General features: G+C 40.4%; 1 protein-coding gene across 5 annotated transcripts in view; it reads right to left on the bottom strand.

The window, feature by feature from the left end:
* dab2 (DAB adaptor protein 2) overlaps positions 1 to 26,809 on the bottom strand; it is a 235,420-nt gene that overhangs the window by 52,355 nt on the left and 156,256 nt on the right. For all 5 annotated transcript variants that reach the window (XM_042066207.1, XM_042066191.1, XM_042066216.1 and 2 more), the window contains 2 exons: positions 11,035 to 11,085; positions 1,765 to 1,894 (listed from right to left, as the gene is read on the bottom strand). In XM_042066207.1, the coding sequence (XP_041922141.1) occupies positions 1,765 to 1,894; positions 11,035 to 11,085 (181 nt within the window). The remainder of the gene's footprint in view (positions 1 to 1,764; positions 1,895 to 11,034; positions 11,086 to 26,809) is intronic.

Genomic DNA, 26,809 nt, shown 5'->3' with positions numbered 1-26,809 from the left:
CATGTTGTGTGTTATGTCTGTATGCTACTGAGACCCTTGAATTTCCCCTTGAGGATCAATAAAGTATCTATCTATCTATCTATTTTTCCAATGTCATTAACGTGAACAATATTAGACAGCTAACCTTATGTTGCATTTTGCATGTGAAAACATGATGTAGATCCTTTTCAGATCCCCTTTGTAATCCATTTTCGAATATTCTTTTTAAAACTGGTGCTACCTCGTGCTACCTCGCTATGACCAGAGAATAATGGGCTCTGCTATAACAGTAACTGCGAACGTTAACTGGAATCCACACATTTTGGAACTTCTAGCTCCCCTGCACCTCAAATCAAATGGACAATGGTCATGTTAGATCTAAGAATTTGTGTTAAATTGAGTAGGGCCATTAAAGAAGCACTATGCAACATTTTTAGCAAAAATGACCTTAATTATGCAGGTTGAGAGTCGTTCTGATGGTTCTACAACACTTTCTGGGTCATTTGGTGGGTGCTTCGTCTCCCCCTATCGATTCTCCGCAGAAAAAACGAATATGCAACTTTCTGTTCCCGGTCCGAGGAAATGTGACTCAGTGGAAGTATCCAATGGCGCCTTGAAAATGTAGTCAGATTGTAGTTTCTAAGAAGACTGCAAAACGGATGCCGACTTGGCTTTGTTGCTGTTGAAATTGTAAGTAGCCTACCCTTTGTAATGTGGTTTGATAGTCTCTTGAACAATGTGTTTGCTCGACCGTTTTATTGTCAGCCCTGTATGTGTTTAGCTTGGTTTCTTGATGGCTTGCTTGCTAGGTAGTGGGGGTTTAGCGTAGCAGTCACTTGCTACCAAAGCTGCAGGGGGAGCTGTGTCGTGAAAAATGCGAGCCCAAATCTGGCAAAAACCCAGAAACAGCGAAGGAATAACCAGACCTGCATAGAGCTTCTTTAATGTTTTGAAATAAGATTAATTATTATTTTGTGCATAAAATAACTAAGGGGGCGTGATTGTTTTTTAAGGGGGTGACGCCCCCTCACGCCCCCTCATGACACCGGGCCTGCATATTTATAACTTTTTGTTAGTTTTGACAGTTTTGAGACTGTGAGTGACTAGGCCTATGGCCGTCTATAGAAACCATGAATATATAATTCTTAATGGATCGTATATAATTTGAAAGAGCCATTTCCAATCTTTAAACTGAAAAAAAATTACAATTGACACTTCATTAGCTTTTTAGTTATTCTTGGTGATTAGAAATGTTTCTCAAATTGCCCTTTTCTCTAGGAATTCCCAGGAATCTGGAACATTCTTGTAGAGTTCTATTGGGGTATAGAGGGTTAATGTTGTGATGTTGATAGTCAGTTAAATGGATGTTAAAGGTTGTATCAGCGATAGCGGTGATATGTCACTTCTGTTGATGTTCAAACAAAACAGAGAGCTAGCTCGCTACTCCCTCCGCCTCCCTCCCGTGCAATTTAACCTCTCCTAAACACGCATCTCGTCGGTTATTGGTTGAAACACTTTATTTTGCCTTTGAGTGGGGTTGCCAACCCTTGTTGGTAGCAATTGTTTTTGTGTACAGATCTCGGAGCCTAGGCTGCCTACAGAGACACTGCCATTTTTTTGACGGCCTGCTTATGGGGCAGACAGCTAGCGGATCGTTAGGAAAGATTAGATGAATGTGATCATTTATGTTTGGGCCTTTTTTGGGACTGAAATCGCTGATACTGTACAACCTTTAACAGGCAGATATAATACACACAATATGCACCTATTTTTTTCCTCTCTTACCGAAAGGACTGGTAGCATCGGTGGTTTCAAAAAGGTTGGCTGGAATCGAGGAGTCCACCTGGGTTGGGGAGATATTGTTCTTCTCCTCAGGTGTGAACAAGTCAGTTCCCAAGTGGTCATTTGCAGGAGACTAGGGTAGAAAAGGCAAGGCAAAGCAAGCTTATTTATATAGCGCATTTCATACATATTCATTGTGCTTTACATAAACAAAAACAGAATAACAGTATAATAGAATAACAGTAAATAAAAGCATTAGTTAAAAGCAATAGTTAAAAATAGTTTAAAAAGTAAAGAGCAGCTGATGTCGGCACAAGCGCTCGGAATGTTTCAGTTTTCTATCGCTTATTGCACATGAAGTCAATCATATGTCACCGTGTGGGGAGTGGGCACCCTATATAGGCTACTTTGCAGGCATCTGTACTTGCTGCTGAGTAGGTCTTACACACAGAAGATGAGAAGGGAAAGGAGGAGGAGCGGCCAGGGGATTCACCTCTGGACCACATCTCCCTACTGGAACGGGGGATTGTAGAAGGTTTTCTGGATTGTGAAAAAAAAAAATCTGCGCACCAAAATTAATTTAGTCTTTTTGGTTAATGGTGTTGAGGATTGGGGCGATTGGAGTACCAAATAAACCCAAACCCAAGTTCAGGGCATCATACAAACTAGGTGCACCACTGATGCTACCCATACATCAGAAGACTTTAAAAAGATTTGGAAACTATTTTTGAAAGACTACAGTCTCACACTTTCTCAAATCTAAAGACAAATAACAGATTTTATTGTCACATAGTACGATTTTGCAACGACTAGGAATCTTGCAGGGTCAATATTTACAAGACTGCAAATAGATTCCTTTAGATTACTTCCCATTGTACACCAGATATCAACAGGAACTCAACGAGGCTTGAATGAACAACCCATAAAGCCTTGTAAAGTACGCTCTCAAGTCCAGCCTTGGATTGATGCGCTCTCGCATCTTTTTCTTAATCAAAACAGCTGAGGTGAGTTTATACTTGTTGGTATTTTATTTTAGTCTATGATGAAGATAGTTCCAAGATGATTGTTCCTACCGTGCAGTATGGAGATGTGGGAAGGGGGGTTGTTAATCCTAGTTTGCTGTATTCCAAATAGTTTGTTATTCCGAACGTCCAAATTCTTTCCAACGTAAGTGCAAGCCGCGGTCAAAAACCATATGGCTGTATACCTGCGTACTCTCTGAATGCACACAAACCACTTGCTTAATGAAGGCCAGGTGCTGCAGTCACCTGCTTCAAGTGGGTGTGACCTCAAGCATTTCCATACTGCTCAGATCGGAGAAACATAAACAAATCGTAACTTTTCAGGATTTTCATGCAATCATAAATATACAACTAATTTAATATTTCATATTGTACCATAAATCATAACACATTATGGCTCCAACAAGCCTACTCATATGGTTTCAAGACTATCTCTGTAATAGAACACAGTGGGTAGATGTGTCAGGATCAACCTCAGAGCCATTGAGACTAAATAATGGTGTTCCACGGGGCTCAATTTTGGGGCCACTGTTGTTTACATTGTATATCAATGACACCCGTGCTTCAGTAGAAAATTGTAAAGTGCATTTCTATGTAGATGACAATCCTTTATGCCTATGCACCATCTGTAGAGCAGCAGTGTCATATATTCAATGTGCACTTGATTGTGTGCAGAAATCCTTGAAAGATCTTAAACTGGTTCTGAGTGAAGCAAAAACTACTGCAAATGTATGATCTTTACTAGATCGAGAAAGTGTGACCTTGATACCTATCATTTGTTCCCTGAATGGGACCAAGGGCGCGGGAAGGGGGGTGCTGAGGGTGCTGCAGCACCCCCTGCTGGCAGGAGATAGATTTTTAAAATTTGTTATATTTTTAAATAATTACTAATTCGCTGTCTGACATTATTTATATTTGTGTATGTGAAATGATGAGTCAAATAGCAAAAAAGGGTTATGGATTGGTTGGAATATAGGCTACTAAAAATTAACAGTTATAGAGATCAATGTGAACGTGAGTCAGTTACTGTAAGAACCGTAGCGTGGTTTCAGCTATGTTATAGCCAGAGAATGTCTAATCTGTAAACGGGCTCTGGTGATAGCGATCAAGTGTGTAGGCTAGGCCTACGATTGATATAGGCCTACATATTCTATGCAATTTACACGTTCAAAAAAACATGGATAAGATGAAAGAAACTTTAATTGTGTTGTACAGTTTTGCAAAATTAATAAATTATAGCTAGTGAAATCATTTCACTAGTCGCTAAGATAGAAATTATTAGGACACGTTCTTGCTGTGGAGACGACACACTTTAGGCTATTCAGGAATTATTTGCGAGATCATTGCAGCCTGATTATTAGCCTATATTTAAAGCCAAACATCTCTGGTGTGGTTTTGACAATCAAAAAAAAGTTTTTTTCCTTAGCTCACAAAAAAGGTAAACATTAAATTAGGTGCACTTTACAGGATTAAATCTTGCTTCTATTTAGAGAACAGAATGACTATTGTTCAAGCAACTATACTGTCAGTCCTAGACTATGGTGACATTGTGTATATACATGCAGCCCCTTCCACACTGAAATCACTTGATGCAGTTTACCACAGTTCACTATGTTTTATAAGTGGGGATGGTTTTAGAACTCATGTCTGTAAACTATACCAAAATGTAGGATGGTCTTCCTTCTATGATAGGAGGGAAATGCACTGCCTCCTTTTTGTTTATAAGGCATTACTTGAAAAGTTACCTTTTACCTAACTTCTCTTCTGAAAATGAAATCAATCTGCCACAATACACGTTCACAGGGCTTAGCAACACACGCCTGCCGCCTTAACTAGCAGTCATCAAAAAAAAAATATATATATATACAGTGTATACAGTGGGGAGAATAAGTATTTGAACCCATGCTAAAGTTGACTAAAAAGAGGAATATAAAATAATCTGTTAGAAATTTATCTTATCCAACCTTCCTTAAAATACAGGGGAAATAAGTATTTGACTCCTATGTTAAATTCCCATAGAGGCAGGCAGATTTTTTATTTTTAAAGGCCACTTATTTCATGGATCCAGGATACTATGCATCCTGATAAAGTCCCCTTGGCCTTTGGAATTAAAATAGCCCCACATCACCACATACCCTTCACCATACCTAGAGATTTGCATGGTCTATTTTTCAGTTAGCCTATTAGCTGGTTCGATTTGCATTGAACTCAATGAACATCAAACCAGCTAATAGACTTAACAAAAAAAAAACTTGAACCCCCGAACTTGAACCCGCAAACTGCAGCACCTCAGATGGGGAGTCGAGTGTGCTAGCAATTGAGCTAAAAGCCCAGGCTCCTAGCTCTCTCACTAGTACTACTCTTAAGGCGTCAGGAGGGAGGTTTACACAACATACATACTGGCAATGTACCACCTGGTTACTGTTACTGTTATTAGCCAACCTTAATATCAGTGAATAACACCTCCCGCCTATCATCCAACAAAGCTAGATTTCAATTTTGTACATATCCCTCTCCATGTAATACTGGAGGCCTTTGAAGGATGCTAAATGAAATCAGATCCTTAGGTCTTCAAAAACAAGTGTTGAGTTTATAGCCATGCTGACAGTTACCATTGCAGTTTTAGAAAGGTAATGTTTGTCCAAGTTAGCAACAGTAACTAAGAGGGGTGGGGCTTAGCGATTGGTCAATTACCTTAAATTTCAAGTCATTAATGCAAATAAGAATGAAAGGAAACTAACCGCAACATCAGGTTACGTTGCAGCAACATGGAATTGAAAGATGCCATTTTGTAACCGTAACGTAAATTACCGATGTCGCCAGTCCTTGTTCAGCAACATTGCAGCAACATGGAATTGAAAGGTGCCATTTTGTTAGCGCAACGTAAGTTACTGTCGGCGCCAGTCCTTAACAGCAACGTCAGGCAACATTGCAGCAACGTCGCAAGTGAAAGGTGACAATTCGTAACCGTAACATAACTCTGCAAGGTCCCAGCTAAAGGTCCCAGCGTCGACATCGCCTACAGGTCCCCACCAAACGTCTCCTCCTGGAGAATGTGTAGGGTTCCCGTTACGTCCCGCAAACCGTATTCGGGATGTCTAAAGCACGTCCCCGGGACATCGCAGAGACTTTGAGGGAACGTCTTCTAGCTGTCAAAGCAATGTTATTGCGTTCAAAGGCCATACCGGTGACATGACGGTAACGTCATGGTAAGGCTTTTTTAGACATCCCCATACTGCTAACCTTTTAATAATAATACTATGCTATGTGCCTTACATGACAACTACCCGTCTTATAGCACTTGTACATAGGCCAATTAATACCTGTAGGCACGGTGAATGCTTCAATTTGGGTGATATTACTGCTACCGTGGGAGAGAGACTACCTATGTAACATCATATCACATTATCATGGTTATCCATATCTATCTATAAATTGCAGGAACGTCTGTCTGTCTGTGTGTGTGTGCCGCATATCTGACAAACCGTTGGCCCGATTGATTCAAAACTAACAAGGTGTCTCGCTACGGGTACAACTAAGTGCAGTGCCAAATTTGACCTTGTTTGGATTAGAAATGCAAAAGATATCGGTAAATATGCCGGTAAAATAGGCACACATTGTCTTTCGCCACTCTATTGTAGTCACTCCCCCATCTGCGTGCTTGTGTGTTAACGCATATCTGTTGAACCGTTCGTGGGATTGATTTCAGACTTGGTAGGTGTTTTGCTACGGGCACCAGTAAGTGCAGTGCCAAATTTGACCTTGTTTGGATTAGAAATGCAAAAGATATCGGTAACTATATTGGGAAAATAGGTACACATTGGCTTTTGCCGCTCTACTGTAGCCACTCCTACTAGTTTGACGTTGTTTGGATAAGAAATGCAAAATATATCATTAAATATATTGGTATAAGAAGCATACGTTGGGTTTCTCTGCTTTACTGTAGCCACTCCCCATCTCACACAGCACAGCGCGGGACCAGAGACAGAGAGGATAGAAGCGGAGCTTTGGTAGCACTGAATCAGTGCAGAGCATGGGTCAAGATGTTTGGATGATTATCATGTCTGACATCAACAATAAAGTTTTCCTGTATGCAATTTGCGTGCATAAAATGATTCCGTGGATTTTGCAACAACACGCCAACAGACACGGATAGGCTAATGCAGTGGCTATTCAAAATGATGTGCAATAAACTGACACTTCGAATAGCCCAGGCTACTTTGGACTTGAGACTTTGAATAAACAAACAACAATTCCGACTGCAAGTTCCCAAAATTAAACAAGCGATAGGCTAATGGTCCCGAGTTTATCAATGTTTCAGAATGCCACACAGCTAGACAAAGAGTGGCAGACAGCGTAAACATGTCACTTATGCTGCCAAAGACTTTTTGAGTCACATCGTTTCAAATATTATGAAAATGCAAATATTATATTATGATGCATCTTTCTAAAAAATGGTTTGTCTTCTATCATTAACTATTCAATAGGCTAAACATATAGTCTTACTTCAAAGCTTTAGGATTATGTCATTTCGATCAGTTATACAGACAATGAGTGGCAGATAGAACGTGTCACTTATAGGCTAGAAATTGTTGAGTCACATCGTTGCAAGTTTCATATGATGATGCATCATTCCACAAAATGGTTTGTCTTCTCTATCAGGAAGTTATTCAATAAGCTTAACAATAAACATATAGCCTTAACTCAACACAGCTGTTAGGCTAATGTCATTTTGATATGTAAAAATGTCACATGCAGCCATGCCTAAATTCTGCTTACTGCACATTAATTACAGGATAATATATTATAATGTAATAATAAGTATTCATTATTGAATGCTTAGCTAGGATGATGTTTTTCCCTGTCATCCTATTTTTAAAACAGGTGTACCTGCGGGCATGTAATTGTGCTACAGTTTTTCTACAGGAATGACATGTTTAAATGTGCACTGCACTAGTCGCTATTAATTACATATAGGCTACAGTGGGTACTAGTTAAAAATGGACACTTTCACACAGCTACGTGAAATGTAAGTACAACTACAGCCGCTTGGGGGCAGCATAAGTCCGCTGTGGCGTTCCGCGGTCGAACCGGACGGAGCGTTTGACAGCAAGGGCTGTGATTGGCCGAGTTTTCAGTGTGTTGTTTGTCTGTGTTTTTAGCAGCCCCTGCAACATGCTAGTCCACTGTAGTCTATAAGTTTTGTACATAATGTCAAACATAGTTTTGGATTCAGTGACAGGATTGAAGGGCAAGCGACCACAGCCGCAGAATGGTCAATGGTCAAAGAAACACTGCAACAAAAGAGTTTCCTGCTATGGGGAGGAGTGACATGAAGGACTGCATCAACAAGATCAACGAATTCCTCCGCACAACACACAGATCTTCCCAGGGATTCAACGTGCTTTAAATGTAGACAGTAGAATGTAGAATGTGGAATGTTCATTATTTCAATAAACACATTTTCTCTGAAGCACTTTCCCGACATCGTCTTTCTATAAGCACATTATGGAGATAGAGGTAGAAAACTGGATTTAACTAAACGAATGTAACTAAGTAAACTGATTGTTTACTCTACAGTAGGCTATGTTCTCCCTCTCAGGCTGTACAGTATGCCTATTGAAAGTAGGCTAATGAGCTTAATAGACACAGCGCTCCAGCCTAATGACTTTCACACATTATTTGAATGATTTACAGTAGACACATTAGCGCTCCACGTGTAGAGACTGTGCAAAATACAATGTGTGAATGGTGTTCAATGATTTGCCAATATAATAGTCTTCTGCTGGGTTGCATGTAGCCTACTGATTAGATTAGATTAGATACTTTATTGTCATTGTACACAGAATACAACGAGACATTGTTTGGAACAAACCTGAGATGCCCACAGATAAGCTAAAAAAGACTACAAAAATATACATAAAATAAGTTAAATAAAAAGATAATTACACAATATGCCAATTGCACTGTACATGTTTTCAGCCTTTATTGGTTAAATTACCATTTTTATCACAAAAATATTTCTAAAACTCAGTGTCGTTCAGACTCAACCCTCTTGTTGCTTGCGTCTTTCAATGTCTTTTGCAACATCTGCTGTCAATGTCCTTGTACAGGTAAATGTTCAACAATTGCTGGTGTACAGGCTATAATCAATCAGATAAATCATTTGTCCAGCTGTTTAAACATTTTTTCGTGCTACATTCAAACGTTTTTTGCCTTTTTTGTTCATGCCCTTTACAACTATGCTTATCCACCCTGGCAAACTTCGTCCATTATGCATCGATCAGGAATCGAACCCTGCTCGCCCTCGTCGCAGTCCTGTGCATTTCTTATTAGTCTGTCAACTCCATGTGAACGAAGTGACAAATGGCTCAACTGTCAAACAAAATAAAAAGGCATTTTTTTCAGAATCTTCGCTGCGCCAGTTCCATTGATTATAGCGGAAAATAGGGTACGTCTTTGACTTAACACATCCGTTTCTCGTGTCCAGTCTCCAAGTGTCTCATGCGCTATCGTTACACTATCAAATCTATAAGTAACCATGACAAATAGGGTATAAGATATATAAACTCACGCTATTGTATTATCATATATGTTTGGCAATGGCTCAACTGTCTCTGATTGTTCTACTGACTTGGAATGACTTGGAAACTGGATGTGTCATGGAAGCAGTACGTCAAGTCACATCAAAAATAGTAGTGGCAGAACTCCCAAGTAGGGCTGTCACTTTACGTTTGAAAATCGCACAATAAAATTGTACAATCGATTGGACCAAACAACACAAGTTTCAAAAACTAAAATAGGGAATCGATTTTAACCAAATATGTACACTATTAATTTTAAACGAATTAAACAAATAAAAAGGATATATGTAACAAAATTCACAAACAAGAATATAAGAATATAAAAGAATTCCGAAGTGCAGTAAGCATTGCGAAAGCTAAAAAGAAAATTCCCACCAATTTTACGCACCGGAAACAGCTGTTTCAATCAGCTGCTGTGCTGCTCGTGTTTTGCCAAAAAATGGAGGACAACGCGATCAACCTGTGCAACATGAGAAAGACGAGTGATAGGCCCTAATAACTTGAGGAGTCCACTCGGCTTATTGTTATCGAGAATGTTGCACTCCTGTTTTTCATTGTGCGCGAAACTTCACGCCAATAAATCATCAGAAATATTGCTGGCTTGCGTCTACAAGTGCCCTCTTTACATTCGTCCTAATGCCTGTTAGTTGTTTGTGGATTGGCCTATATTTGGTGTTGAAAATGGAAACGTCTTTAGACATGAAAAATCGATTTTACAATCGATTCAATGAACACTTATGTCTCAAAAATCGAACAGGATTTTTTCACAAAAGTGACAGCCCTACTCCCAAGTGCCACCTGGTGGTTGTTTGTGTCAACTGCAGTTTGTGTCATTTCTGCCAAGAATATGGTGCGCGATTTGTGCGTGATTTGAGCGTGATTCATGCAGTAAACCGTCCAAACTGATACCCACTGTATGTATATGCTTACCTTTTGAGTTAAGCTGATTTTCAACCAACCATGCACAGATACACAGATGATCTGTCAGCTGGGGTTTTATACTGGGTTAGAACTAGTAGTTTCATGTCTTAAATTACATTGCAGCAACATAACGGCAACGTCACTGTGCTAGCTGGGTTACCAACTGACAATGTTATCAGTTGACCAGGTCAGGAAGTGGCAACAACAGTATTTACGATACCAAATGGCACATAGCATGACATTGCGGCGATGTTATCCACATTACCAACTGGCTACGTTATCAGTGGACCAGGTAAGGACGTTGTGGCAAGATTACTCATGGTACCAAATGGCAACATCATCAGCTGACCCGATGACGACGTTGTGGCCCCATTCTTGACGGTACTAAATGGCAACATAATCAGCTGACTAGTTCTCAACGTTGTGGCAACATCACTCAATACTACATGGCAACATCATCTGCTGAGCAGGTGAAGACATCACGGGAACATCACCCATGGTACCAAATAGCAATGTCATCTGCTGACTAGGTTAGGACGTTACGGGGATGTTTCGCACGGTACCAAATGGCAACATCATCAGCTGACCAGGTCATGACGCCGCTGCAATGTCATTTACGGTACCAAATGACAACATTGTCTTACAATGTAGCTGTGATGTCGCAACAACGTAGAAAATGACAACTTTATGGCGATGTTGCTGCAACGTCATGTGTTATCTAAGGAAGTTAGAAAGCATACACTTACTTTCACAATGGTCACTTCATCCTCAAGACAGAGCAAGGCATCACCACCATTCTGAAAGAAAAAAAACAGGAAATTGTATGCAGGATGAATATTGATCTATATTAAATATTGGAAAATGATGGTATAGTCATATACAGTATATATAGCCAGCAACAGTGGTGGAATGTAACGAAGTACAAATACTTTGTTACTGTACTTAAGTAAATTTTCCACGTATATGTATTTTACTTAAGTAGAATGTATAGTGCATACTTTTGACTTTTACTTCGTTACATTTTGCACCAATTATCTGTACTTTTACTCCGCTACATTTCTACAACACCATCGTTCCTTTTTACGTTAGGCTACATTTTACGATCAGTTTTTTGTCTCTTACAAACACGTTTGTTTTACCCATATGGTATATAGTTCTATATATATAGTCTATGGTTTTACCAGGGGGCTGGGTTGAGATTCTAGAGCGCTATGTGCCCCGCTTCTAAAGCTTTGAAACATAGGCGTCTAGTCTAGACCAGGCAAAGCCTGAGCTTGTAGCATCTGCATTCGGTAGACTATATTCTCCAAACCCATGGCTACACTGGACATGCAAATGTGTTCTCTGCCTCGAGCAAATGCTTGCCTTTCTCTGTCTATTATCTGCAGCGTTAGGGTCTCCTCCCCGATGAGATTGCTAGTCCGCGGAGCAGCGAAGTTACAGACGCTCAATGGTAGACTATTATAGAACCGCTGGCCGAAAAAAAACATTTTCCAGATTAGGAAATATTTTGTAATTTCCTTGTAGCCCTGGTCCCAAAGTTTGAGAAAAATCATGTTAACAAGAAATAAACTCATTCCCACTGTATTTGGTACTTTTTAACTTTACCGAAAAAGGAAAAAAAAAGATTTTTAGACATAAGTGAGATTAGTCACCCATTGTTTACATTATGTGGTCAATATTAACTAAGTCAGGGGGAACTACATATTTGTAATGTGATATAATCTAGAGGTTAATTATGTGTTGATTTAGTAATTAGCCTAAAACGGTTATATGCTACAGTGGGCGTCGCTTTCAAATGGCTACTTCAGTCGCGCATTACGAGGCGTGAAGCTGCGTGAAGCTTTAGTACCACTTTCAGCCACTGTGCGTCGCTCTGCCACTGTACATCGCTCTGCCTGCCGCCCATTCTGAAAAAGCAGGAGGCTACCATTAAACATAATTGTTGCCGGACTTACGGTTGCAGGTAGTATGGAGTAGACTGAAGTTCCGCGGCTCCTGAGCATTTCTCATTAATATTTTAATATTTACATGGTACCTAATTACCCATTTATGAAACTACAACTAGCAATGTTCAAGGCAGTATGGCATCGCCAAATTTTGTTTAACTGACCACTAGAAATACCGTGATTGTCGAAATCAGTGAACTCGTGGTAAAAGGTAACAAGATGGAGGATGCGCCGCTCACGCTACAAACATTAAGAGACGAACTTCAACTATCTCGCCAAGCCTCACTGATGGACTTTAAAGCTGAAATTTCCACCCTTCGTCAGGATTTGTGTAAAGATATATAGGCTCTTCGAACGAAGATGATAACCAACACTCAAAGGTTACGTGAAGATATACAGCTAGAGATTGGAAAACTCCAGCAACACCATAAAGAAGTGACTACCGAGCAGGCTAGCATGGGACATCGTTTAAACGACGCACTGGAGCAGATTGCACGGCTTGAGGGTGAACATGGCTCGCTTTCAGGCGAGTGTAAACGGCTGCAGGAAAAATGTATTGATCTCGAGTCCAGAAGTCGGCGACAAAATTTAAGGATTGCCGGTGTCCCTGAGGGAGTTGAAGGAGCTAACCCTACTCGTTTCTTACAAGAGTTCTTACTGGAGGTGTTGGGTCCTGAGAACTTTACATCTCCTCCGGTCATCGATCGTGCCCACAGATCCCTGGCTCCCAAGCCGAAGAAGGGTGAGCATCCGCGCCCCATCATAGCACGATTACACTACCTTGCCGAAAATGAGCGGATCCTAGGTATTTCCACAGGAACGGGACGGCTGCTTTATCAACAGTCTCCTGTTCACATCTTTCCCGATCTCCCTGCCGAGGTTAGCAAACTTAGAGCTGCCTTCAATCCGGTGAAAACCAAGCTGCGGGAGGCGAAGATGGACTACAGTTTATTCTTCCCTGCTGTCCTCTCTGTGAACATCAACGCTGTCAGGCACAAATTCAACACTTCAGAATCAGCCGAAAAGTTCTATCAGACAAAGATTGCCCCGAACTTAGCTGTAGACGGGTAGCGTGAGTAACAATATTGTTATGGTTTAATGTGCCTTGGATGGTAGGCTAGTGTTTTTTTTTTCTTACCTGTCTTGAGTTACCTACCGATATGAGCTAGCCACCAATAACATGGCTAACCAATAACATGGCTATTGTAATTTGCAACAATTACTTGCTAATTTTTGGGCTTGCTTACCTGTTAACTATACGTTTTCGCCAAGTTTCACTTTATAGTCTGAGGTTATTCTAGTCTTTTCTGTTGATCTTTACAGGAAAATGTGGTGGACTTGATGCTTATTTGCAGTTTACTCTCATGGACTTGAATATAATAGCCTGCCTCTCAGCGCCCTGGCTTAAGTTTTATGTAGCCTACTTGATACTTACAATACGGTATAATATAACATAACTAAGTTGGGAATCTACCTTGATAACATGTGACACTGTAAGGGCTATTCTACACATTGTGGTCTGCACCTGGGCAGCTTTAAATTCTAAAAGACCTTTTGGAGTTGTATGTTTGATGCACTTTCATTTTAACTCGTATTTCCTCACTTTAATTGATCTTTATACTTTTGGAGTGGTTTTATTGGGGGCCAAGCAGCGAAGCTGCGAGGCAACCCATAGTGATTCTACGTATTCTTCTTCTTATTATTATTATTGGGGGCCAAGCAGCGAAGCTGCGAGGCAACCCATAGTGATTCTACGTATTCTCATTGGGGGCCAAGCAGAGAAGCTGCGAGGCAACCCATAGTGATTCTATTTGGGGGCCAAGCATAATTATATGCTCATTGGAGTCTATGGCAGCCCATAGAACCGTACAGTAAAAAGTTGTGAAATTTTGCACATTGATTCGGGACAGCATAAAAATGAATTTGAGCAAGTTTTATGCCTGAACCACAGACAGTCTAGCGCCACCAATGGGTCAAAGTTGACATTGCATCCATGCAATTAACTTTTGAACCGTATGCCCGATTTTAAATATTGTAACATCTTTGGAAGTCTTGGATGAGGCCAAACTCAACGTCAATTTCCGCCATGTTGGATCTTCCGCCATATTGTATTTCATCAAAAACACTTAAAAGGCATCAAAATTCGCAAAGTGTGTCCGTTTTTCCCGAAACTTGACGCAGATGATCTTCAGACCATGACTCATAAATGCATTGCTTTTAGGAGCCATATTCAAAACCCGTCGCCCGTCACGACCAATCAAGTTTGGCGGCGAACAAGAAGTGAAGTGATATCTCAGCAAGGCTTTTGCGTATCAACACCAAACTCAGTACATAGTCTCAAGACCCAATTAGGAGGAGGCTCAATAAATTTGAAGACTTTTGACCTATAGGTGGCACTATAATCACAGGAAGTGGGCTCATATTTCAGCCATGCTTTCACATATTGAAACCAAACTTAGTATATGGACTTGGGACCTCATCCTGAGGACAGACAATAATTTTAGTAACCTTTGACCACAAAATTACATTTTGGCCTGTAACGGGTCATGTGTTTGAATTAAAACATATTAGTGATATCTGTTAATACCTTTGATATCTGTTAAGGTCCTTAGGCCGACACATGCCAACATGTGACGTCAACATAATTGATTCGACCGCCCATATTGGATTTCACCAAAAACATTTAAAAGGCATCAAAGGTCACAAAGTTTCTCCAATTTTCATGAAACGCATTGCTTTTGGAGACATATTCCAAACCGGTTGCCTGTGACAACCAATCACGTTTGGCGGCGCCAAACAGGAAGTGAAGTGATCTCAGCAAGGCTTTTGCGTATCAACACCAAACTTGGTATGTGGACTCGTGACTACAACCTGAGGACGCACAATAAAATTGGTGATTTTTGAGGCATGCGTATGTATGGGGGGCTATTGGGGTGTGTGAGAGAGGAGGTTTTTCTGTGTATATGTGTGTGTGTGGGATGGGGGGTTAATTGGGTGTGTGTATAATGTAACAACATTGGGTTGCCATGACGACAACTGCTCAACTGCTTGGCCCCCACATTGCTGCTTGCAGCTATATTTGGGGGCCAAGCAGCGAAGCTGCGAGGCAACCCATAGTGATTCTACGTATTCTTATTGGGGGCCAAGCAGCGAAGCTGTGCGGCAACCCATAGTGATTCTACCTTTTCTTGGAAGTGAAGTGATATCTAAGCAAGGCTTTTGCGTATCAACACCAAACTCAGTACATGGTCTCAGGACCCAATTAGGAGAAGGCTCAAGAAATTTGGTGCAGTTTGACCACTGTGTGTCGCTATAATCACAGGAAGTATAGTCATATTTCAGCAACACTTTGAGATATATGAACCAAAGTCTGTACATGGGGTCAGGACCCAATAAGGATGAGGCTCAATAAATGTAATGACCTTTGACCACTAGGGGGCGCTATAATCACAGGAAGTGGGCTCATATTTAAGCAATGCTTTCTCGTATCAACACCAAACTTGGTATGTGGACTCGTGACTACAACCTGAGGACGCACAATCAATTTGGTGATGTTTGAGGTGTGCTTATGTGTGGCGAGCTATTGGGTTGTGTGGGGGAGGAAGTTTATCTGTGTACATGTCTGTGTGTGGGACGGGGGGTTAATTGGGTGTGTGTATAATGTAGCAAAATTGGGTTGTCATGACAACTCCTGCTCAACTGCTTGGCCCCCTCATTGCTGCTTGCAGCTATATTTATTATTATTGGGGGCCAAGCTGCGAGGCAACCCATAGTGATTCTATTTGGGGGCCAAGCAGCGAAGCTGCGAGGCAACCCATAGTGATTCTATGTGTTCTTCTTATTATTATTATAACGAAACACTCATTTGCCATTGAACCATACAGTAAAAAGTTGGGAAATTTGGCACATTGATTCGGTATAGTCATATGATTAATTTCACTAAGTTTCATGTCAAGTGCTCTAGCGCCCCCAATGTGTCAGATTTTGCATTACATCTATGCGCTTAAAGTTTCAACCATACAAATTGAGGTATACTTGGAATCCTTGGATGAGACCGAACTCAACGCACCCCATGACGTCAGTTTCCGCCACGTTGGATTTTCCGCCATATTGGATTTAATCAAAAACACTTAAAAGCAATCAAAGGTCATAAAGTTTGTCCGATTTTGACAAAACTTGGCGCAGATGATCGTCAGACCATGACTCACAAATGCATTGCTTTTTGGAGCCATATTCAAAACCCGTTGCCTGTCACGACCAATCAAGTGAAGTAATAGGAAGTGAAGTAATATTTCAGTAAAGCTTTAATGTATCAAAACCAAACTCAGTACATGGGCTCAAGACCCAATAAGGAGGAGGCTCAATAAATTTGATGACTTTTGACCTATAGGTGGCGCTATAATGAGCAAAATTACATTTTGGCCTGTAACGGGTAATGTGTTTGAAATTAAAACTTGCTATTGGTGTCTGTTAATGTTAATGTTAATGTACTAGTGGTGTCTGTGGGAGATCCTAAGGCCGACAGATGTGAATTTGTGATGTCAACGTAATTGATCCGGCTGCCATATTGGATTTAATCAAAAACACCTAAAAGTTTTCAAAGGTCACAAAGTTTATCCGATTTTCACGAAACTTGACGCAGATGATCTTCAGACCATGACTCATGAATGCATTGCTTTTTGGAGCCATATTGAAAACCTGTCGCCCGTGGTGACCAATCAAGTTTGGCGGCAGAGCCGCCAAACAGGAAATGAAGTGATCTCAGCAACAATTTCGCGTATCAACGCCAAACTCAGTACATTGTCTCAGGACCCAAGGAGGAGGCTCAATAAATTTGATGACTTTTGACCTATAGGTGGCGCTATAATTAGCAAAATTAGGTTTTAGCCTGTAACGGGTGATGTGTTTGGAATTAAAACTTACCAGTGGTTTCTGTTAATACTGTGGAAGGTCCTAAGTCCGACAAATGTGAATTTGTGGCGTCAACGTAATTGATCTGACTGCCATATTGGATTTAATCAAAAACACCTAAAAGTTTTCACAGGTCACAAAGTTTATCCGATTTTCATGAAACTTGACGTAGATGAGCGAAGCCGCCAAACAGGAAGTGAAGTGATATCTCAGCAATGCTTTCACATATCAAAACCAAACTAGGTATATGCGCTCAGGACCCAATCAGGAGGACGCTCAAGAAATGTGGTAAATTTTGACCACTATGTGGCGCTATAATCACAGGAAGTGGGCTCATATTTCTTCAATGCTTTCACGTATCGAAACCAAACTTGGCTCATTGACTCGGGAGCACATCCTGAGGACATACAATAATTTTAGCGACCTTTGACCACTAGGGGTGCTATAATTTGCAACACTTTCTCGTATCGACACCAAACTTGGTACCTGCCTCACAAAAGTTATCGATCAGAATTTTGATATTTTGTTCCATTTCAGAGATATAGGCCAATAAAGTTAGACCACTTAGGCCATTTTTCCTAGATCACCTATATTCCTATAAACCGTAAGTCCTAGAAACTTCACATTTTCAAGTATTGTTACCAGTACCCCCCACTACCCATAACCCAAAATTTGGGGTACTGCACCCAAAGGTGGCGCTCTTGTCAAAAATGCTTATTTCTCCTTACCAGATTGACCTAGACTCAAAATTCTTTCATCATATTAATCTCTACATTCAGATGCATCTTTTTCACCCTGGTCTTATGCTCTAAAAATGTTTACTTTTGCCACAATTTCAGAGAAAAGCCAAACATCATAAAAAGTTTCACAGGCTTCAAAAATGATCAAATCTTCACCAAAATTCTCACAGACAATGTTTAGACAAAGCCTCACAAAAGTTATCAAAAGAATTTGGATGTTTTTCCATTTCAGAGATATAGACCAATAAAGTTCGACCACTCAGCCCATTTCTCCTATATCACCTATATTCCTATATGAGTATTTTTTTTTCCTTGGAGAACAACCATACAACCATCATTATGTGGATACCATTAACAGTGCACATTTTCCGATCTGTACTCTTTTTTATAAAGCCCTTAATTCTATTGTCAAATGTATGCTAGGAATTTTCTTGATGTTATGTGTTTGCCAACACACATTTTCACCATGTGAATGTGACTGCCAAATATGTAGGATTGTCAGTGGCTCAGTGGGATAATGCCTAGTGCTGATGTTTGTTAGGTTGAGAGTTCGAATCCCTGGTAGTGCTTTAGGCTCTAGCTCGAATACTATTGGTTATTGAAGATTCACACCATTGAACAGCACCTGAATGACATCAGGCAATCAACATACACAGTCATTAGTTGCCAAGAATCAGAATGCATTTAGGGGAACTTCTTTGTTTACTATTTTTCCTTCATCATTAAGTCTATCATATTTATATTTCATCCATTAATGTTCTTCTCTACAAATGTCTAATTGCCCCAGAATTTCAAAAAGATTTCAGGTGTACTCTTTCAGGAAAGCCCTTCATTTTATTGTCAAATGTATGCTTGGAGTTTTTCTTGTGTGTTTACCAACACACATTTTCCCCATGTGAATGTGACTGCCCAATGTGTATGATTGTTAGTGGCTCAGTGGTATAATGCCTTGTACTGGTGTTTCTTAGGTTGAGTGTTCGAATCCCCGTTAGAACTTTAGGATCAAACTGCACATGCTATTGGTCATTTAAGATTCACACCATTGAACAGCACCTGAATGACATCAGCCAATCAACATTCACACTCATCAGTTGCCAAGAATCACAATGCCGAGACACTCTATGACATTCAGGGGAACTTCTTTGTTTACTATTTTTCCTTCATCATAAAGTCTATCATATTTATATTTCATCCATTAGTATTCTTCTCTACAAATGTCTTATTGCCCCAGAATTTCAAAAAGTTTTCAGGTGTACTCTTTTAGGAAAGCCCTTCATTTTATTGTCAAATGTATGCTTGGAGTTTTTCTTGTTGTGTGTTTACCAATACACATTTTCACCATGTGAATGTGACTGGCCAACATGTAGGATTGACAGTGGCTCAGTGGGATAATGCCTTGTACTGGCGATCCTTAGGTTGAGAGTTCAAATCACACATGAAGCATTAGTGTTAGAATACTGTTGGGTTGTGGATGTTAGCATACTACAATAGAATGCTGTTGGGTTGTGGAGGTTAACACACTATACCATTACAGCTACTTGTCAATATGGACTTGTAGTGCAAGGCAAGTATAACTGTATAATTATAGGCTGTTTATCTTATTGACTCCGACACAGCTGTAGCCTATAATTATTTGTTATTCTTATAATATTTGTCATTTCTTATACATATTTAGTCGGCTCTTCCACTTGACAGAACAACTCTGTATCGGTTAAGGATGTCACGTATGAAACAATGCTGCAGAAACACGAAAATACGACTTTGAGTTTAGTAGGCTATAATTTTCAGTTCCTGTTTATCTAGTGCACGATGGGTAATAATTTAAAGGAATCGTGTTGCAGTCTTGTAAATAGTGACCCTGCAAGATCCCTAGTCATTGCAAAATCATAGTCTGTGACTTAAAACTCTACTACTTGTCTTTAGATGTGAGAGGGTCTGAGACTGTAGTCTTTCAAAAATCTTTTCCAAATCTTTGCAAATCTTTCCAAAGTCTGTCAGTGTAAGGAGGGCTTGTGGTGAAAGTGCTGTGGAGAAATTGCAGGATTGTTTGGCTCTGCCACCTAACCACACCCAGTTTACCTGCTGGGAAACCCTGTAGCTCCGGAGCAGGGGCTCAGACCAGGATAAATTGTTTGCTCGCCCTCAGTTCACTCTTTTGTTCATCTCAACCCAGCACTCCAGTGTGTCCTGCTTTGTGTGCGTCTTTGAGTTAACGTAAGTCATCACTTTAATGACCCTCACTATGACTTTTGTGATGTTTATCAGTTTGTAGAGTAGCTCTGCCATCATGTGTAAAGTTAAGGTCTTTGTTTGTTGGTTTGGTGTGTTGGAGTCCCATGTGAGAGATGATTAGGTGATGTTGGTTGACTTGGGATGTCAAGTATTGTTTAGTTGTACCTTATATAGCCATATGATTTCAGTTTATTGTTCAAATGTCAATTGGTTTGTTTGTGAGTTGGGATCTGTACTGATTTACCCCATTTCACTGATTACTCCATTTTCTGTTTGTTTCCTCTTTGATGCAGCACACATACAAGTAAAGAACAAAAGAACAGATGAATTGAAACTCAAATAAAGTTCACTTGTGTTGCACCGAAACCTGCCATCTCCGTGTCATCACTCCATACCATTGAGCCTTCTGACCGAGGCTCTGCCTGCTCGCCACACACTCACTCCACCTCGACCCACATCGCCCCCTACAGTTCCTTAATAGAATACTGTTAAGAATACTGTTGGGTTGTGGAGGTTAGCACACTATAACGTTACAGATACTTGTCAGGACTTGTCGTGCAAGGCAAGTATAATTGCATAATTATAGGCTGTTCATCTTATTGACTCCAACACAGAACCCACCCCCACCCCCCTTCACCTACCACCACAAATACAATTCCATTCTGTGGGAAACACTGCCTTCCATTAACAGACGCTTCATCTTATCCATGACAAATGCATAGTCCTGTAGAATAGAGTATTGTTAGAATACTATTGAGTTGTGGAGATTAGCGCACTAGAATACTACTGTTAGAATACTGTTGGGTTGTGGAGGTTAGCACACTAGAATAGGGTATTGTTAGAATACTATTAGGTTGTGGAGGTTAGCACACTATAACGTTACAGCACAGGGTAATCCTAATTATATGCATCAAATTTATTCCAATCCAACTCAAAAGTTTTGAACAACACAAAGTGAAGGTTTTATCCAGATCAAAACCAAGAATAGATTATGTGATCTAATCCAATTTCAGGATCCTTGTTTCCCTTTGAAAAAGCCATTTTCAAGATTTGATCCAATCCGATAGCCGAAATCCGGTAACTGAAATCCAATAACCGAAATCCAATCACATTTCTTTTGAACAATTGGGCCCAAACAATCAAAGCATATGTAAAACTAAAAAGCTATGCTACCTCATGTTCGTTTTGCTCGGACCCCGTAAATCACCGCTTGCGGTTATATTTATTATTATTATAACGGAACGCTAATTTGCTGTTGAACCATACAGTAAAAAGTTGGGAAATTTGGCACATTGATTCAGTACAGTCATATGTTTAATTTATCAAAGTCTCAAGTCTGCATTTCGAGTGCTGTAGCGCCACCAACGTTTCAATTTTTTTATTACATCTATCCACTTAACGTTTGAACGGTACACAGCATTTTGAACATTAAGGTATATTTGGAATCCTTGGATGAGACCGAACTCAACGCAGATGTGAATTGGTGATGTCAACGTAATTGATCAGGCTGCCATATTGGATTGAATCAAAAACACCTACAAGTTTTCAAAGGTCACAAAGTTTATCCGATTTTCACGAAACTTGACGCAGATGATCTTCAGACCATGACTCATGAATGCATTGCTTTTTGGAGCCATATTCAAAACCGGTTGCCTGTGACAACCAATCAGGAAGTGAAGTGATATCTCAGCAATGCTTTCACATATCAAAACCAAACTAGGTATATGGGCTCAGGACCCAATCAGGAGGACGCTCAAGAAATGTGGTAAATTTTGACCACTATGTGGCGCTATAATCACAGGAAGTGGGCTCATATTTCTTCAATGCTTTCACGTATCGAAACCAAACTTGTCTCATTGACTCGGGAGCACATCCTGAGGACAAACAATAATTTTAGCGACCTTTGACCACTAGGGGTGCTATAATTTGCAACACTTTCTTGTATCGACACCAAACTTGGTACCTGGACTCGGGACCACATCCTGAATAAGGACAATACATTTAGTGACCTTTGACCACTAGGGGTGCTATAATTTGCAACACTTTCTCGTATCGACACCAAACTTGGTATGTGGACTCGTGACTACAACCTGAGGACGCACAATACATTTGGTGATGTTTGAGGTATGCGTATGTGTAGGGGGCTATTGGGGTGTGTGGGAGAGGAGGTTTATCTGTGTATATGTGTGTGTGTGGGATGGGGGGTTAATTGGGTGTGTGTATAATGTAACAACATTGGGTTGCCATGACAACTCCTGCTCAACTGCTTGGCCCCCACATTGCTGCTTGCAGCTATATTTGGGGGCCAAGCAGCGAAGCTGCGAAGGCACCCATTGTGTTTCTTTGTTTTCTTATTATTATAAATCCTCTGCCATTGAAGTCTATGGCAGCCCATAGAACCGTCTGGTGAAAAGTTGTGAAATTTGGCACACTAATTAGGCAGTACCCCTTGATTAATTTCACCAAGTTTCAAGTCTGCACCCCGAGCGCTCTAGCGCCACCAACAGGCCAAAGTTGGACATGCTTTCACGCACGTAACTTCTGACCCGTTGGCTCGATTTTGAAAAATGAGCTATCCTTGGAATCCTTGGACCAAGCAGAGTTCAACGCACCCTATGACGTCATTTTCCGCCATGATGGATTTTCCGCCATATTGGATTTTAGTGAAAGTGAAACTAATCTTTCACAGGTCACAAATTTTGTCCGATCGTCACCAAACTTGACACACATGATCTTCAGGCCATGCCTCATTAATGCATTGCTTTTTGTCTTCGGAACTAAAACCGTTCGCGCGTAACAGCCAATCGAAATTTGCGGCAAAGCCGCCAAACAGGAAGTGAGCTCATATCTCAGCAACCCATAAATCTATCATAACCAATCTTAGTACATGGACTCAGGACCCAATCAGGGGGACGCTCAAGAAATCTGGTGACCTTTGACCTCTAGGGGGCGCTGTAATTAAGAAACATGCCTTTTGGCCTGTAGCTGCAGTTGTGCTTAGAATTAAAACACACTAGTGGTATCTGGTAATGCTGTTGGAGGTCCTTAGGCCGACCCAAGCCGACTTGTGATGTCATCGTAATTGATTCGGCCGCCATATTTGATTTAATCAAAAACACGTACAAGTTTTCGCAGGTCACAAATTTCAGCGAATCCTCACCAAAAATGGCAGAGACCATCTTCAGACCATGCCTTATCAGTGCATTGCTTTCTGGAACAATTGACAGAAGCATTCGGCTGTAACAGCCAATCGAAATTAGTGGCGAAGCCGCCAAACAGGAAGTGAGCTCATATCTCAGCAACCCTGCCATGTATCATCACCAAACTTACTACATATATTCATGACCCCATTAGGAGGACGCTCAAAAAATTTGGTGACCTTTGACCTGTAGGGGGTGCTGCAATTAGCATTTTGAACTGTATTTGCTGATGTGTTTTATCAATCTTTTGTTTTTTGATGTGAAACTGATGACAACATGTTCCATCCAGTTAATTCTAATGCGTGCGTGCAAGGGCAGGGCAGGGCAGGACGGGGTGGGACGGGCTGGGGTGATTAGGTGGGGGGGCTGGCTGGCGGAGGCGGTGGCAATACTCAGCTCTGTTTCACCCCTACAAAATCAGTTATATTTGATGTTACACTTGTTGAAAGTGTTGATCGCGAGTGTCTGCTGAGTTCTATCTTGTCGCCGTGGCTACTCCGGCCTATTCTGCTTGGCCCCCTCATTGCTGCTTGCAGCTATATTTGGGGGCCAAGCAGCGAAGCTGCGAAGGCACCCATTGTGTTTGTTAGTTTTCTTATTATTATTAGGGGTCCGAGCAGCGTAGCTGCAGGACCCCTATTGTTTCTGTACCGTTCATTTTTGGCCAAAATTCTGTAAAAGTCATACTGCTGCCTAAACCGTAACTCCAAAACTCTTCAAATTTTCAGGTATGGTTACCAGTACCCCCCTCTGCCCATAACCCAAAATTTGGGGTACTGCACCCAAAGGTGGCGCTGTTGGAAAAAAAAGTTAATTATGCTAATTTCTCCTTACCAGATTGACCTAGACTCAAAATTCTTTCATAATATTAATCTCTAAACTCAGATGCATCTTTTTGGCCCTGGTCTTATGGTCTAAAAATGTTTACTTTTGACACAATTTCATGGAAAAGCCAAACATTATAAAAAGTTTCACACTCTTCAAAAATAATCAAATCTTCACCAAAATTCTCACAGACAATGTTTAGACCAAGCCTCACAAAAGTTATGGATCAGAATTTTGATATTTTGTTCCATTTCAGAGATATAGGCTAATAAAGTTAGACCACTTAGGCCATTTTTCCTAGATCACCTATATTCCTATAAACCGTAAGTCCTAGAAACTAAACATTTTCAAGTATTGTTACCAGTACCCCCCACTACCCATAACCCAAAATTTGGGGTACTGCACCCAAAGGTGGCGCTCTTGTCAAAAATGCTTATTTCTCCTTACCAGATTGACCTAGACTCAAAATTCTTTCATGATATTAATCTCTACATTCAGATGCATCTTTTTCACCCTGGTCTTAAGCTCTAAAAATGTTTACTTTTGCCACAATTTCAGAGAAAAGCCAAACATCATAAAAAGTTTCACATACTTCAAAAATTATCAAATCTTCACCAAAATTCTCACAGACAATGTTTAGACAAAGCCTCACAAAAGTTATCAAAATAATTTGGATATGTTTTTCCATTTCAGAGATATAGACCAATAAAGTTCGACCACTCAGCCCATTTCTCCTATATCACCTATATTCCTATATGAGTAATTTTTTTTCCTTGGTGAACAACCATACAACCATCATTATGTGGATACCATTAACAGTGCACATTTTCAGATCTGTACTCTTTTTTATAAAGCCCTTAATTCTATTGTCAAATGTATGCTAGGAATTTTCTTGATGTTGTGTGTTTGCCAACACACCTTTTCACCATGTGAATGTGACTGCCAAATATGTAGGATTGTCAGTGGCTCAGTGGGATAATGCCTAGTGCTGATGTTTGTTAGGTTGAGAGTTCGAATCCCTGGTAGTGCTTTAGGCTCTAGCTCGAATACTATTGGTTATTGAAGATTCACACCATTGAACAGCACCTGAATGAAATCAGGCAATCAACATACACAGTCATTAGTTGCCAAGAATCAGAATGCCGAGACACTCTGACATTTAGGGGAACTTCTTTGTTCACTATTTTTCCTTCATCATTAAGTCTATCATATTTATATTTCATCCATTAGTGTTCTTCTCTACAAATGTCTAATTGCCCCAGAATTTCAAAAAGATTTCAGGTGTACTCTTTTAGGAAAGCCCTTCATTTTATTGTCAAATGTATGCTTGGAGTTTTTCTTGTGTGTTTACCAACACACATTTTCACATGTGAATGTGACTGCCCAATGTGTATGATTGTTAGTGGCTCAGTGGGATAATGCCTTGTACTGGTGTTTCTTAGGTTGAGTGTTCGAATCCCCATTAGAACTTCAGGATCAAGCTGCACATGCTATTGGTTATTGAAGATTCACACCATTGAACAGCACCTGAATGACATCAGCCAATCAACATTCACACTCATCAGTTGTCAAGAATCACAATGCCGAGACACTCTATGACATTCAGGGGAACTTCTTTGTTTACTATTTTTCCTTCATCATAAAGTCTATCATATTTATATTTCATCCATTAGTATTCTTCTCTACAAATGTCTTATTGCCCCAGAATTTCAAAAAGTTTTCAGGTGTACTCTTTTAGGAAAGCCCTTCATTTTATTGTCAAATGTATGCTTGGAGTTTTTCTTGTTGTGTGTTTACCAATACACATTTTCACCATGTGAATGTGACTGGCCAACATGTAGGATTGACAGTGGCTCAGTGAGATAATGCCTTGTACTGGTGATCCTTAGGTTGAGAGTTCAAATCCCACTTGAAGCATTAGTGTTAGAATACTGTTGGGTTGTGGATGTTAGCATACTACAATAGAATGCTGTTGGGTTGTGGAGGTTAACACACTATTACATTACAGTTACTTGTCAATATGGACTTGTAGTGTAACTGTATAATTATAGGCTGTTTTTCTTATTGACTCCGACACAGCTGTAGCCTATAATTATTTGTTATTCTTATAATATTTGTCATTTCTTATACATATTTAGTCGGCTCTTCCACTTGACAGAACAACTCTATATCGGTTAAGGATGTCACGCATGAAACAATGCTGCAGAAACACGAAAATACGACTTTGAGTTTAGTAGGCTATCATTTTCAGTTCCTGTTTATCTATTGCACGATGGGTAATGATTTAAAGGAATCGTGTTGCAGTCTTGTAAATAGTGACCCTGCAAGATCCCTAGTCATTGCAAAATCATAGTCTGTGACTTAAAACTCTACTACTTGTCTTTAGATGTGAGAGGGTCTGAGACTGTAGTCTTTCAAAAATCTTTTCCAAATCTTTGCAAATCTTTCCAAAGTCTGTCAGTGTAAGGAGGTGCTGTGGAGAAATTGCTGGATTGTTTGGCTCTGTCACCAAACCACACCCAGTTTACCTGCTGGGAAACCCTGTAGCTCCGGAGCAGGGGCTCAGACCAGGATAAATTGTTTGCTCGCCCTCAGTTCACTCTTTTGTTCATCTCAACTCAGCACTCCAGTGTGTCCTGCTTTGTGTACGTCTTTGAGTTAACG

The sequence above is a fragment of the Alosa sapidissima genome, chromosome 2, assembly GCF_018492685.1.
Source record: "Alosa sapidissima isolate fAloSap1 chromosome 2, fAloSap1.pri, whole genome shotgun sequence".
Classification (NCBI taxonomy): Eukaryota; Metazoa; Chordata; class Actinopteri; order Clupeiformes; family Clupeidae; genus Alosa; species Alosa sapidissima.
The sequence above is the reverse complement of the archived record's forward strand: the minus strand, read 5'-3'. Positions and strand labels throughout refer to the sequence as shown.